A 13,821-nucleotide genomic window follows, 5' to 3' on the forward strand; every position below is an offset into this window, starting at 1 on the left:
CAACGTTTTCTATCAGTAAACAAACAAACAAAGAAACTTGTAACACTTGCATTTACGCGTTTACATAATTGTGCCGTCCCACACGTACTGATTAGCAACAGGCTAGCAGCAGATAGCATGTGTTGCAGCCACAGCAGTACAGCAGTTGTAGAAAAATAATATTAAGGATAATCATAATTACAATCATCATTGTATTAGCAATATCAAAGGCAACAAGTCGTTTCATGTGCAAGATTTAAGCTTTAGTATTTTTTTAACACCGGACACATGAAAATACATGGATAGAAAGAACATACCTTCCTTAACACAGCAGCAACACGGCTACAAAAACACCCAGTTTTTGTGGTGGCACGAGCTTGGTTTCACATCTGCCTTCATGAACATGTTGTCCTCCCATGTCGTTATGATGGCAGATGGATGTGGTATTTCCAAATTGCTTTTTTGAGCGATTTCGATGAGTAATGTTGCTCTAGTTCCACTGTTGTTTTGGATGGCGAAAGTGTAAAACGGAAGTCGCGAGCAAATATGCGGAATTAAAGCGGAAGTACCTCGGAAACTTGCCCATAGCAGTATTCATCAGACTGGCCTAAGGCTTTTGGACGTATATATGGTAGTTATGTTTAATTGATATTTTAAGGGGGTCCCCTGTGAAAATTACTGTCCTTATAAACTTAACCCCAAAGATTTGAGAACCCATTAAGCACCAATCATTCCCATGTGTTACAGACATCTCTATCTACATACAGTGCTGAAGTTCTTGGCAGTACAGGCATCACCACGAAACCTGCACTCTAGCAGCATGTCCTCTAGCTGGTGTCCTAGGCGGCCCATCATCTCGGTAGTGTTGACCCTGTAATTGGGGGGCCGCGTGTAGCCGTCAAAGTCCAGCAGGCTGAGCAGACCCTGCTTGTGGCTTTCCTTCAAGATGGCCAGGCTCTCTTTTATCACGGTGTGGTTGGCATACAAGAGGTCCATCCAGTAACCGCTGTGATACAGGTCATCCCTGGTCAAACTGGACACACGAAATATGTTCTTGTTGCAGAAAGTGACGGCCGGGAAGGACATGTTGTGAGCCCACACCATGTAGATCTTGGTCACGGCCGGGTAGGACATAAGATAGAGGACTCTGTTCCTGGACCAGGTGATGAGGAGGGCGATGCTGACCAAGAACGCCATGAGCCAGGCCCCCCGCTGCAGTTTGGATTTGTATGGGGAGAATATAAATTTCAAACCGTGGACTTTGGTTCTTGTGATGAAGCTCACTGTCATCTCCTTCCACGTATGTTCACTCGATATCCGGAGCTCTTCTCCATCGTTTTGCAAGGATAGCGCTTCAGGTGTGGATGTTTTAAGCATAATTGCTTTTTTTACCTACCATTAACAATACAATGTGACTGCTCAGTTACGGCGACAATTCCCAGCAGTGTTGACGGGACCTTTGTGTTCGCTGCTCAGCTTGGAAGTCTATTGCCGGAAAGAACAAGTGCTCTCCTTAGGGAGAACAATATCCATTGAAACAATGAGCTGAATATGTCTGATGCCCAAAAACACCCAACATTTTCATCAGCGGTCCACCCATAGATGAATGGCAGATGGCCATTACTTTCTTCTGCAGCTTAAGGTTGAAGATTTAGATGTTTTTCCCTCTTTATATTTTTCTCCTTTTTCCCTTCACAGCCGACAGAAGAGATGCTTTTTTAAGTCCGGAGACTTGCAGCCCGCGGAAAGGAATAGAAAGAAAGCTTGTTGCGTCCCACACGGACTCACTCACTCGTTCTATAGTGAGGTGGAGCCAGTGGATGAAAATGCCCCCACCAAACCAGTGATGAAGTCGATTTGCAATACTACAGAGATGGGAGTGCATCAATCATAAAACAAATAGTGGCACTAAAGAAACTGTGTTGCAAAATTGATCATCCTCGATGTTTAATTAACGACAGCTTATTCTCTGATCAATAGATCCGTATAATTAAAGAAATGTAGGGGTATACAAGGTCTGCTATGCTTCCAAATAACTGTTCAGAACTGCAGAGTAACCACATTCTGATGCATACAGATCTGGCGCAAGACAATATTTAATAGCATTATTATATTTTTTATTTTAAACAACTGTGTCTAGGCAGGAAGCAGGAATTTATAAGGGTGTGAAGTTGAATCTTCAAGAATAAAATGTAACGGCAGAACGATATTGAAAAAAACTGACATTTCGATTTTTGGGGGGTTTGCGATATATATTGTAATATTAAGACGAGAAGAATTTTCACTCTATAACTTGAATAGCTCTGTTTGGGAAACCTTTGGCTGACTCACCATGTTCTTGTATTAGTGCAGCGGTTCTTAATCGAACCCCAGGGGTTCGGTGAGTAAGCCACAGGGGTTTGGTGAAGGTTAAGAAACGCAGAGCTCCATTTTGTACGCTGACGAAATCTAGTTAAAGTGGGGTTTTAGACTGGTTTGCCTTCCATTTACAGGCTTTATTCCATTTTATATGTAATTCGAGGTGAAATCGGTTTGCTCAGTGGAAGGTTGACTGGCACTTGGTATGAGGAAGGGTAACAGACCGACAGACAGCGTAAACAACTGCGTAGATTTTTTTTTTTTTTTTTAATGGCGTCATTTTACGTCATGAAAATAAGATGTCATACATGGATGCGACAATCAAATGAGAATGTAGGCATGAAAACAAAAAAACGAACAGTGTGAAATGAAATGGGTTTAATTTAGTTTACCAACGTGAAAATCATAGGCAAAAGGCAAAATTATTTTTAGTAAATTTGAACTCTGGAAGAAATTTGAACAGGAATTCACTTAGATATTAGCTTACTAGGTTTTGAATTCGTCAAAAAATGGCTCTATGATGAAATTCTGAACGATTTGGTGAATGTACCTGTGAAACTTTGGTACCTTTAGCAAGGGTTAAGCACCACTGTATTTGTGTATTGCCTTCAGTATAAGATTGTTTTTCCTGAGTTTCCCCCTTGTTTTTCTAATTTATGCTCATATTCTTATTCTTTTTCCCTTTATTTTATGTTCTTTAAACAATTTATCATATTCTTCATTATAAAAATGTTATAGTCTCTGTAAGTTTTTAATTGATACATAATTGATTTAAGGTGATTCAATTTTTCTTGTTTTTATTTATTTATTATTCATTTATTTAGGAAATTTAAGAACAAAAAAATGGCAAAACCGTGATATTAGATTCTGGTCATATAATATCATTCAATCCAGGCTAAGGAGGTTTATCTGTGAACGATCAATAGTGCTGTATATAAAAGGGATACATGAAGCCATGTCTCTGCACAATTGCAATGAAGCAAACCAAAAGTTTACATGTTCAAAAAATAATAATAATATTCGCACATCAAGCGATAGGACTATTGCTCATGCATACATCGTGATGGCGATATTCAAGCGATATACTGTGCAGACCTAAAATGTAATCACATGCAGTGGTGAAATGGGAAATATTGAGACCTTAGTTATGACAAAATTGGTGATGTACTCTGTTTTGAAAAACACTTAATGGAGATGCTTGTTAATAAGCTAGAATACAGTCACAAATACAGTATATAATCACAACATTTTATATAGCCGTCCAGTTCTTTAGAACTGGATGTATTGAACATCTCTCACGTCATTGAAATACGATAATTCACTGAACTAATCCTACTGAAGTAAAATAATGACAGAATTCTGAAAAAGGATAGGTTCTATTTCTGTTTCAACAGAAATCTAAACAAATAGGGAGACACTATAAATAGATAGTGACACACAAGCTCAGTAGACCTAAAGTTCTGTTACTCTACTTAGCAAACACAGTGCATTGATTTCTTTTATGCTGGTGGGCTCCATAAAAATTGCACAACCTCTACAAGACCTTCGATTGCTTTATGTGGAACAAAAATGCGCGCTCATAGAATTGTCCCTTGTCGGCAGTTAGACCCCAAACCCGTTATTATGAGTTACTGTTTGTGTCAGAGGTTGCCCCAGCAATGCAAAGTGATGGCAATCAAGTTTTTATAGCTTCTTTTCCAATCAGCATCTCCACTGGTTTCTATGGTGTGCTACGATGAAAGCATTGTTGTGGTCTCAAGTAAAGCAGGCACACGCACTTTCTTCTTACTTAACTACAGGCTATGTTGGTTTACGATGCTGCTACATGATTAAAATAATAATTTAAAAAAATAATAATAATAACAATAAAAGCTTTCTCCACAACAAGCAGCAACGAGTAGAGTAATTCGCACCGACTACCGAATACCTGGTTGGTAGTTGATAAAAAAAAATACAGTATGATTAGCTATTGAAGGATGCTCAGTCCAGTGATTGTTCAACTCTTGGCCAAAGTCAATTGGTAGAGGCTGACATGGATCAAGGGCGTAGGTTTGGTGTCAACATTGGTAGGGATTATATAACAGCATAACCTGCATGTACACTTTTTGCTGGGGACGGGACATTAATTAAACCAAACCGATTGGGTATAGTCCTCAAAAATAGCTATATCCAACGTAAAAATTTAAAAAATATAAAAAAAAATCTTGGGAGAACGTCATTTGTCAAAATGCTTGCTCCTTGTAAAGGAAATTTACACTGGTTGTTGTTGTTTTTTTTTTTTGTGGAAAAAAAATGTGCATAGGCTGCAAATAAAAATATTTTAAAATGATTTAGAAGATACATACATTTTAATTAGGGAAAAAAATACACAAAATGCACAGTTGAATTAATGTTAGAGTAGAAAACGTACAGAAAGACACCTCTAAGCATCTTTCTACTTGAGTTTTACAGGTTAGCAAGTTCACACAGTTTAATGTTATGCTAGCTCTATGGCAGGTCGGACTTTCAGTAGCAAAATTAGTGGTGTGTTACCCACCTCCACAACAATTACGTCTTTTTACATTACTTACAGTGGCTGCTGCTGCTGCTAGCCGAAAAAAAAAACTTCTAATATCCCTCCTCTTCAAAGGGGGCGGAGAAGTCGACATGTATTTCTGGCGTTATTGTGTGAATGTGGGGGTTCTAGTCATCAGCCAGTCAATCGTGTGTTTGAGGGGGAAAAAATGGACCTGCACATTCAGCAAGTGAAAAGGTTAAATGTAAGTCTGAACATAATGAAAGTACTTCATTTAATAATGGTCGGGTCAATTCTATCCTTACAATTTATGGATAGAATTATATAATGCAAATAAGGTTGCTTAAAAGTTGCTGTGGACAATTAGAGCATCCTGAAAAGTTGGTAGTGTTATGTCCCTACCGTCCCTATGCAAACCTATGCCCTTGCATGGATGGATGAGTTTTGGCCACTTGTAGACAAGTGAAGTAACCTACAGTCATCAAAGTAATTGATCCAATCCTAATTAATATCAATTAATTCAGTATCATATTTTGCAGCCATATCTTCTTTCTTCTCATTGCGTTACTTCCGCCTTTCTATTTTTGTCTTATTCTCACATCTCCAATTTTTTTGCCCCTTTAACTTAAGCGAGAAGTCAATTCCTATGTGACTTTTTTCGCCCGGGCTCAGTGATCTGTGAGCTTGTCAAGCCCTTTTCTGTCAAAGCCAGTTGAGCCCCAAAGGTCTCATTAAAAGGAGGAGCAAGGCTTTAAAGGAATAACTAGACACAGTCCTTCAAGGGCCAGTGAGAACGCTCGACACCAAATGAGACAGTGGTGGCAATTAAATGCACATCAGAAACACCAGGGCTAAGATGGAAGGCTAAAGCCACCATTTATATCTGGGTGCCATGCTGCTGAAAATTTGTAAGCCCTTTTTATCGTCAAATTCGATGTTGGGTGTTGTTAGGTTGCATGTTTATTTTATTTAAACAAATCTTAAATCATTTTGACATAGCACACAGCCGATAAATAGTACACATATTAAGCAGATTGTCACAAATAAAAAATACCTACGTAATTTTCGGACTAAAAGCTGCTACTTTTTTCATTCATTTTGAATCATGCTGCTTATAATCCAGTGCGGCTTATTTGTGGATTTATTTGGGTTAATAGGTGACTTTATTTGACAGCGACGTCATAACACTGTCATAAGACCGTCATAATTGTGACATGACACTATCATGGGCATTACTGAATGCTTATGTCATTAAGTTTCATACGGCAAATTATGTCACTTATTCCATTTATGTCCAGCTTGGATCTTTTAAATGCATTCGAAAGTGAGATAAATTGCCAGATAACACTAAATAACATCTGTTATTAGAATTCATAAATGCTCATGACAGTGTCATGTCATAATGATGATTGTCTAATAAAAGTCATATGGCACCACTGCCAAATAAAGTGTTACCAAATACCATTACTAGCAATTAATGAAACAACTGGAACAGTAACTGAAGAAATAATAAGCACAGAACCTACATTTTGATTGTTATTTACATCTGTAGCGCTGCAATGCATGCTAGGGGGAATGTTGGCAACAACGGTGTAGACAGCAGGTGGCAGAAGAGGTGGACTGTCTCCCCTAAGGGAGAAGTGAGGGCCAAATGAAGCTTCTTGAAGTAGTGAAGCTTTGCAGCCAATTGGTTTAAAGCTTCATGGTGGTTCACTTGGTCTTATGATGCCGCTGTCAAATAAAGTTATACCGGATAGACGGCCCTGATTATAAGACGACCCCCTCTTTTTCAAGACCACCAAATTAATTTTTATACAGAAAATAATTACAGTACATCCGAAACAAATGATTATAACAATATATTTGAGAGAAAAAGCATTTTATTTTGCCTCATTCAAATCTTAATATCTGAACATTTAAATATGTAAACTAAAGTGCAGTCACATTCGTAAATGAATGGCTTCTGGGTTTTCAAATTTAAATGAACCAATCTATTGTGATAAAACAAAAAAATTGCAATAACTACATTAACCATCAAAGAAGTCTAACTGTAACTGTAGTCTTGAAACAAATCTGAATAAGGAAAAACAGTGCAATAAAATAATGCAAACTGGTTAAACTTCAGAGTAGCTGAGATCTGTCATGACAGAACATCGCGTCAATGATATCTAGCGCCATCTAGCAATGTGAATGGGGAGAGTAGCTGAGATCTGTCATGACAAAACATCGCTTCAATGGCGCCATCTAGCATTGTGAATGGGTATAACGTCTAGACCGCGAATATAAGACGACCCCCTCTTTTTCAATCTTATTTCAAAGCAAAAAACACTGTCTTATATTCGGGCCAGTACGGTAATATCCCATAATAAAGTGAGGATAGCAGTGGCTTATTGTCCATTGCGGCTTATCTATGAACAAATACGGTTTTTGTGCTAAATTTGGTGGGTAGCGGCTTATGGTCAGGTGTGCCTTACAGTGCGAAAATTACGGTAAGTAAGTCATTACTGTACTCTGTTGTATTAATTTGGGGTGGCTTAGCTCTTGGCTGTAGCTGCACTGACTCAGGACTTAAATTTGAATCTTTTGTGACCATCTGTTTGTGTTGTACACAGTATTGTAGTACCAAACAATTAGTATTTCATGGCTGACATTGAGAAGCAGAGACAGTATGAGAATTCCCTTGTTAAATTAACGTGAGCAGACAGACGCAACAAACAATTTATTCTGTCAGGCTGGTGGACGGCTGCCTTCTTACTAAGCAAAGGGAGACATCTTGTGGTTTGCCTCTAAAGAGTCCAGGAAAGCAACACTTAGTATGCACCGCCATCACTGCCAAAGAAGCCAGCATAGATTTGAAGCTTTAATTGATTAAAAGCGACAAAAAGTACTGGGGAACTGCAACACTAAATTAAATAAAAGTACTGCACCCGGCCAGATTCCTGCAAGCAAACGACACAGTGCAGAAACCCTGACAGACGGAGCACAAGTTGGTATCAATAAGAAAACATGCTGTCGCCAGTACTTGCCCAACACTTCTCTTGTTGCATTGCTGGTAAAGTGTGCTGTCACTCAAGCTTTGAATTTGCAGCCAGCAGTTTGATAAAGTCAGCCCACCACACTCACAAAAATACAGAAGTCTCCCCTCTGGCAATTTCATTTTCAAAAATATTCTCACTTGATTCACAGTCAATGTAGGATTGCATCTGGTTTGCTGAGCATGTGTTATCCTAGTGCCCAGTGGTGATTAGCCAATGAGTTTCACAGTGAGAATAGACCATCTGCCGTCTAAAGCAAACTCAAGGTTTCTTTTAAGCCCTTTTATGGCCGTCTCCATCAAATTTAAAACCTGTCGTCCACTAGGTGTGAACAAAATGTTCTCAATGCTTTCTGTCGGAACTACTGTAAAATGACAAATGAAACAATGTTTTGGTTCCCAATTGTAATTAAAACATGTTTTCACTCATTGGCTACCAATCAATTAACTGTCAATTAACTAATCAATTAAACATCCCAATTACGTCATCACTCTGAGCCCGTAAAACATTGACTATTGATCAAAATATGTACTAAATATTATAAAATTTTGCCTTTGATTTAACATTTTATGTGTTTCTAACAACGTATTTTAGTACAAGAGAACAATTCTGGTTTATTAGAGCCTACATGTATTTAAGGTGGAGGATCCCTTTAAATCCCATTTGTGCGCCACGTCCATACAGAGAGGGCGTAGGGTTGGTCTCAACATTAGTAGGGACGATATAACAGCATAACCTGCATGTACACGAAGCCTAAGGTCCTTGGCAAGTTTTGCCAGTCTGCCGGCATTTTCCCAAACCTTTCTCCTCTTCTTGTCAACAGGAAATCTGTGGAGACTCACGTCACTCCCCTTGTTTCCATATGACTGGAAATTGCATCCAAAAGCAGCACATCGTGGTGTTTTACTTTGCGAGTTTAGGCTGCAATACACAATTGTTGTACATGCTACACATTTGGAAACATCCCAATTACGTCATCACTCTGAACCCGCAAAACATGGCGCCAACTATTGATCAAAATATGTACTAAATATTATAAAATTTTGGCTTTGATTTAACATTTTATGTGTTTCTAACAACATATTTTAGTACAAGAGAACAATTCTAGTTTATTAGAGCCTACATGTATTTCAGGTGGAGGATCCCTTTAAATCCCATTTGTGCGCCACGTCCATACTGAGAGGGCGTAGGGTTGGTCTCAACATTAGTAGGGACGATATAACAGCATAACCTGCATATACACTTTTTGCTGGGGACAGGACGTTAATACGTATGACGTATGACCAAACAGATTAGGCGAACATGTGTCAGTGTTACATTTCTCACAAATATGAACCTTATTAATGGCGTACCCCATGCTACACGTCACTTCCACGCATTAATATTCATGACGTTAGCTAATGTTGCTGGGGGGGGGGGGGGGGGGGGGGGGGGGGCGGGTTTATCACCCCTTAGTAAATGAATGGAAATAGTGTACGAAGGAGATGTTTACATAGCTAAACCTACCAATTCGGTCCGAAAATTATGTCTCTTGTGCCATATTCACTGGTAAAGATGTGGAAGGTCATACAAATGTTCAGTTAAAGCAGTGCTTCTCAATTATTTTCTGTTACGCCCCCCCCCAAGGAAGACGTAAATGTTTCGCGCCCCCCCAAACTCTCTGCCGCCACTGTAAATAGTATCATTTGTCTATAAAATTACTGTTATAAATACGCATCTGCCTAACATTGCGTCCTTTTTTTTCCTAATAAAGAAAAAAAGTAACATAGATCAACTTAAAATAAAGTATAACTTTATTAACATTGTTTTGTCTGTAACGGAGAAGACTTGACGCGTATCAATTTGCCTGAATTTCAAAAAAAGTCACATCCAAACTGTAAAAATACACTCAAGGTACATTTTTGACCATTTGATACAGAAAAATAAAATGTAATAAAATCAGTAAATAATAACAAATTTAAATTGATTAGAAACATTCACTCATGAGGACAATATGCCCAAAAATTTGACCGAAAAAACAAAACTGAATAAAAGAAAAAAAGAGTGTCCTTGGACAGAAGGACAGTTTTTATTTTTGCTGCTCACAGTTTTACCTCCTTTGCAATGGTGTGGAGTTATTTTGCAATGAGCATGCTAACAATGCTCACTGGTTTAATGATATAACACTGACAAAACAGGACGATTGTTGGCAATATTCGGCATGTTTTCGCTGAAAAACAATCAAGCGGCTTATCAATGAGATTGGGGTCTAATGTCTTTAAGTGGCGTCTTAATTGATTTGGCTTCTGGCTGTCTGCTATAATTATTTTTAGGCACAGTAAACAGTGGTCTTTCCTCATCACCCAATGTATTAAAAGTCAAAGCTAAAAGGCAAACGGCACGAAAAAAGCGTGGCTGAGGTAGAACCGTAGGTGAGGGCGGTCGTCGTGACGATCCCAAGCCGAAAATGGCACTTCTTGGGCGGCGAAGTGAGAACCGGACAAGACAGTGGGTCGCTGCGTGAGTGAGTCCGGTCGGAAAACAGCTTTCGAAAACGGCAGCGGCGCATTGCTCCTCATATCTGTTTTCTGTGTGCTGAGTGCTCTTCCTTAGTTCAAAAATACTGCGCGCACTTTGAAAATGAGAGTGCCACTGCCACACAGTGAGTGGATGTGCAAGTACACTTTATTCCAGTACGGCAAAAAAAAAAAAAAAGCATGTTCCCCGAGGTCACATGCGCCCCCCCTGGCATCGCCCTGCGCCCCCCCAGAGGGGCGCACCCCACTATTTGAGAAGTACTGAGTTAAAGAGATGGCTTGAGTGTCCAGGGCTGAAAAAGAGCCGAGCCGACCTAAGCTTAGACTAGCCTTTGCTTTTTTATCGACACCTTTTTCTTACGCCACTGACAATGACATTCTCCTGTTTCAACAATCATCATTTACCACCATATGCCCTGTCTATGTTATATATTATATCCGCTTTTTGTCTTACATCTCTGACCGTTCTTTTGGGCAATTTAAATTGCAATTTTTGTGTAGCGATCGCAAATGCTACTCATTGACAGCCATCGAACACATTTTTTTCCAATAATAACGAATCTTAATTCTATAATTTATTTACAATTCCCCCTTCAGTTTTTTTTTTTACAACAGAAAAGGTAATGGTGGCAGTCAGGTACCATTTTAATTCTTTTCAGGTCATTCATTGTCAGACAGAAGCAGCACGGCAAAACGCCACGCTAAAAGTGAGTAAAAATATCAAAATGGCTTACCACTTTGTCCTCTGAAGGACCATGCCAACCCAACAAAATGTTTTCTGCAAAGGAAATGTGAATAGTTTCATGTTGCTGGCGTTAAACGTCCGCGTAAGTTGATCAATTCTTCACATTCTTTCCTCCGGGTTTTTGGTTTTGGGAAACGTATGAAGAAAACATCTTCCATATGTCGTAATGTCTAGAGTCGTTTCTACAAGTTCCATATAAGCAGTGCCATATATAAGTGAAAAAAACTCTTTGTCAGGGTATAACATAAATAAAATGGAGCCTTCCTTCAGGTAAAACACTACTGCTTGTGTCCACAAGCAAAGCCAAACCATAGACTCCACCATCAGTTGACAAGACAGCTCCCACAGACATTGTGCCACGCCTTCTCGTAGGGGGGTCAGACCCAGGCAGAGTTGAGTTGGCTTTCACTGTGATAAACTCAAACATAAGCTTGCGTTTTAATGCATGATTTAAGTAGAAATAGGATGAATGTTTCACTGCAAACAAGCAAGCAGGAGTGTCTCAAGTGTGATTTGGTCGAGGATTCAAGGTAATTATATTTTTTTGCACCATACATGCACTTTGAAACGTTGTGAATACAGTGAAATGAATTGAAAAAATTAGCCTAACTTTAGCTTGAAATATGTACGGAAAATGAATTATAACTGCCCGTTTTTTTGCTTTTAACCAAGAGCCTAGAGTGTTTTACGTTCATATCTGTAGAAATTCAGCAATTTAAGCATTTATTTACAAAAATCTTCAACTTAAAAAGCATTTGTTTTGTGACGGCCGCCATGTTGGATTTTGTATCTTTACACAATAGCGGAATTCTACCTAAATAATAATATAATATACAATCACAACTTATTATTTTATTATTATAATGTAAAATGCAAATTTTGCCTTTGTTGAGTAAAATTAAGATGATTCTGCATGCCTTCCTCAAGTATTACGTTTCTGATGTGAAAATTGAGTGATTTATTAGCTGTTGAAAAGTTGAAAAAAAAAGTTACTATTTTGGACAAAAACTATGTTATGTTAAATTTTACTATCGATCCTGAAAATATAGGTGATTATCTCTGCATTTGGTGATTTGTGTGCCTCTAGCGTAAAAATTTGAGAATTTTATAGCCATTTTAAGTTTTGTTATACTTGTATAGAAAAATAATCAGATTTTATTAGGGAACGACTAAACATTTTTTAATTTTTAAATTTTTTTTTTTTTTTTTTTTAATGTCGCTGCTCATGGAGACTCATACATGCCTATGGGAGGTCCCTGTTTTGGTTTTAGGTCGCTAGCGGCTTTGGTTTTGAAAATATTTGAATTTTAAGGTTTTGAAAATAGGCCCCCTACAGTTCAGTCCCGAGCCCCGTCAACTGATAATGAGGTCTATGGCCAAACTTAACAAAAAAAAAAAAAAAGAGAAAACTTTTTACCTCGGATTATGATTAATGTATGATTATCTGAAAAAAAAATCTGCACAAGCTGCAAATAAAAACATTTTTGAATAAATATTGTAGAAAATAAAATACATTTTAAATAAATGCAAGTCATCAGTCATTTGAACATGCATTTGAGGGGGAAAAAAATGTACCAGCACATTCAGCAAGTAAGAGGGGTAAATTTAAGTCTCAACATAATGAAAATAATTCACTTAGTAATGGTAAGGTCAATTCTATACTAGCAACAAATGGGAAGAAAATCTAAATGATCTATATAGCTGAAGTCATTGTATAATGCAAATAAGGTTGCTTAAAAGTTGGTGGGGACAATTTTAGCATCCTGAAAAGTTGGTAGTGTTGTTTCTCTACAGTCCCTATACAAACCTATGCCTTTGCTTTCATGTCATACTTCGGCCTATTCTCTCCCTGGTTACGAGCGAGTTTTAAAGATTTGTGAAAATAAATATTTAAAAGGTTTAATATTAGCACTTTAGTCCAGACTACTTTTGAAGCAGATTTGGGAAGTCATCTGCTGATTGCTTCAGTAGACTTTGCTCACTTTAATCAAAAGTGGCCCAATTATCCTGTGTACTGTTATTTAGGTGAACACAGGACCTTGGTCAGTCATCTGCTTGTCAAACAATGTATTACGCCTAAGTTCTTCAACACAGGACAATGCTAGAGGAAATTTATGCGAATAAAGACAGAGATTTAATACTTTGGAAGATGCAAGTCATCTCTTTTATTGACTTAGAGAGCAGAAAATAGAGCACAAAAGCCATTAGTGGAAAAAAACAAAAAAGCAATTTGAGCTGTAAAAGACATTAGATGATATGCAAGGTGAGTCATACCTTGATAAAAATATGCGGCTTATTACAAAAACAGATGGTTTTGTTTGGATGAGACGCCAGAGGACTAATAGCTTTATTGGTCTTGGACACATCTACTGTATGTTTGGGTGCCACATCTCCTTCGAACAAGTTCATTAACATACTGTAAGAGGTTCTGTCAAGTAGCACCTCTTAATGACTTCATCTACTCAGTCAGCAAAAAGTAAGTACTCATGTACAAATTATTCATCTTCAGATATATTGATCCAATTTACAAACACAATGACTCCTACTGTACACCGATGGAACAAACAGATGACATATTTGCTCTGTAGTTTGTCACCGATAATATACTGTTTGCACTGCAGAGGTGTTATGTATTTACTGCCACCTATCTTCCCTCCTTTTGTTTCACACTCA

The 13,821-nt window shown here is 38.1% G+C and overlaps 1 protein-coding gene across 7 annotated transcripts in view; it reads right to left on the bottom strand.

Annotated features, from left to right (window-relative positions):
- Window positions 1–13,821, bottom strand: part of asic1c (acid-sensing (proton-gated) ion channel 1c) — a 170,083-nt gene that overhangs the window by 35,871 nt on the left and 120,391 nt on the right. For 5 of the 7 annotated variants that reach the window (XR_009066908.1, XM_057856712.1, XM_057856714.1 and 2 more), the window contains exon 1: window positions 745–1,688. The exons of the other annotated variants lie outside the window; for them this stretch is intronic. Coding sequence is in view for 4 of the 5 variants with exons in the window: in XM_057856712.1 (XP_057712695.1) it covers window positions 745–1,356 (612 nt within the window). In the remaining variant the exon portion in view is untranslated. Of the gene's footprint in view, window positions 1–744; window positions 1,689–13,821 lie in introns of those variants that run through there. 7 annotated transcript variants of the gene reach the window in all.

The sequence above is a fragment of the Corythoichthys intestinalis genome, chromosome 14 (assembly GCF_030265065.1).
Source record: "Corythoichthys intestinalis isolate RoL2023-P3 chromosome 14, ASM3026506v1, whole genome shotgun sequence".
Classification (NCBI taxonomy): domain Eukaryota; kingdom Metazoa; phylum Chordata; class Actinopteri; order Syngnathiformes; family Syngnathidae; genus Corythoichthys; species Corythoichthys intestinalis.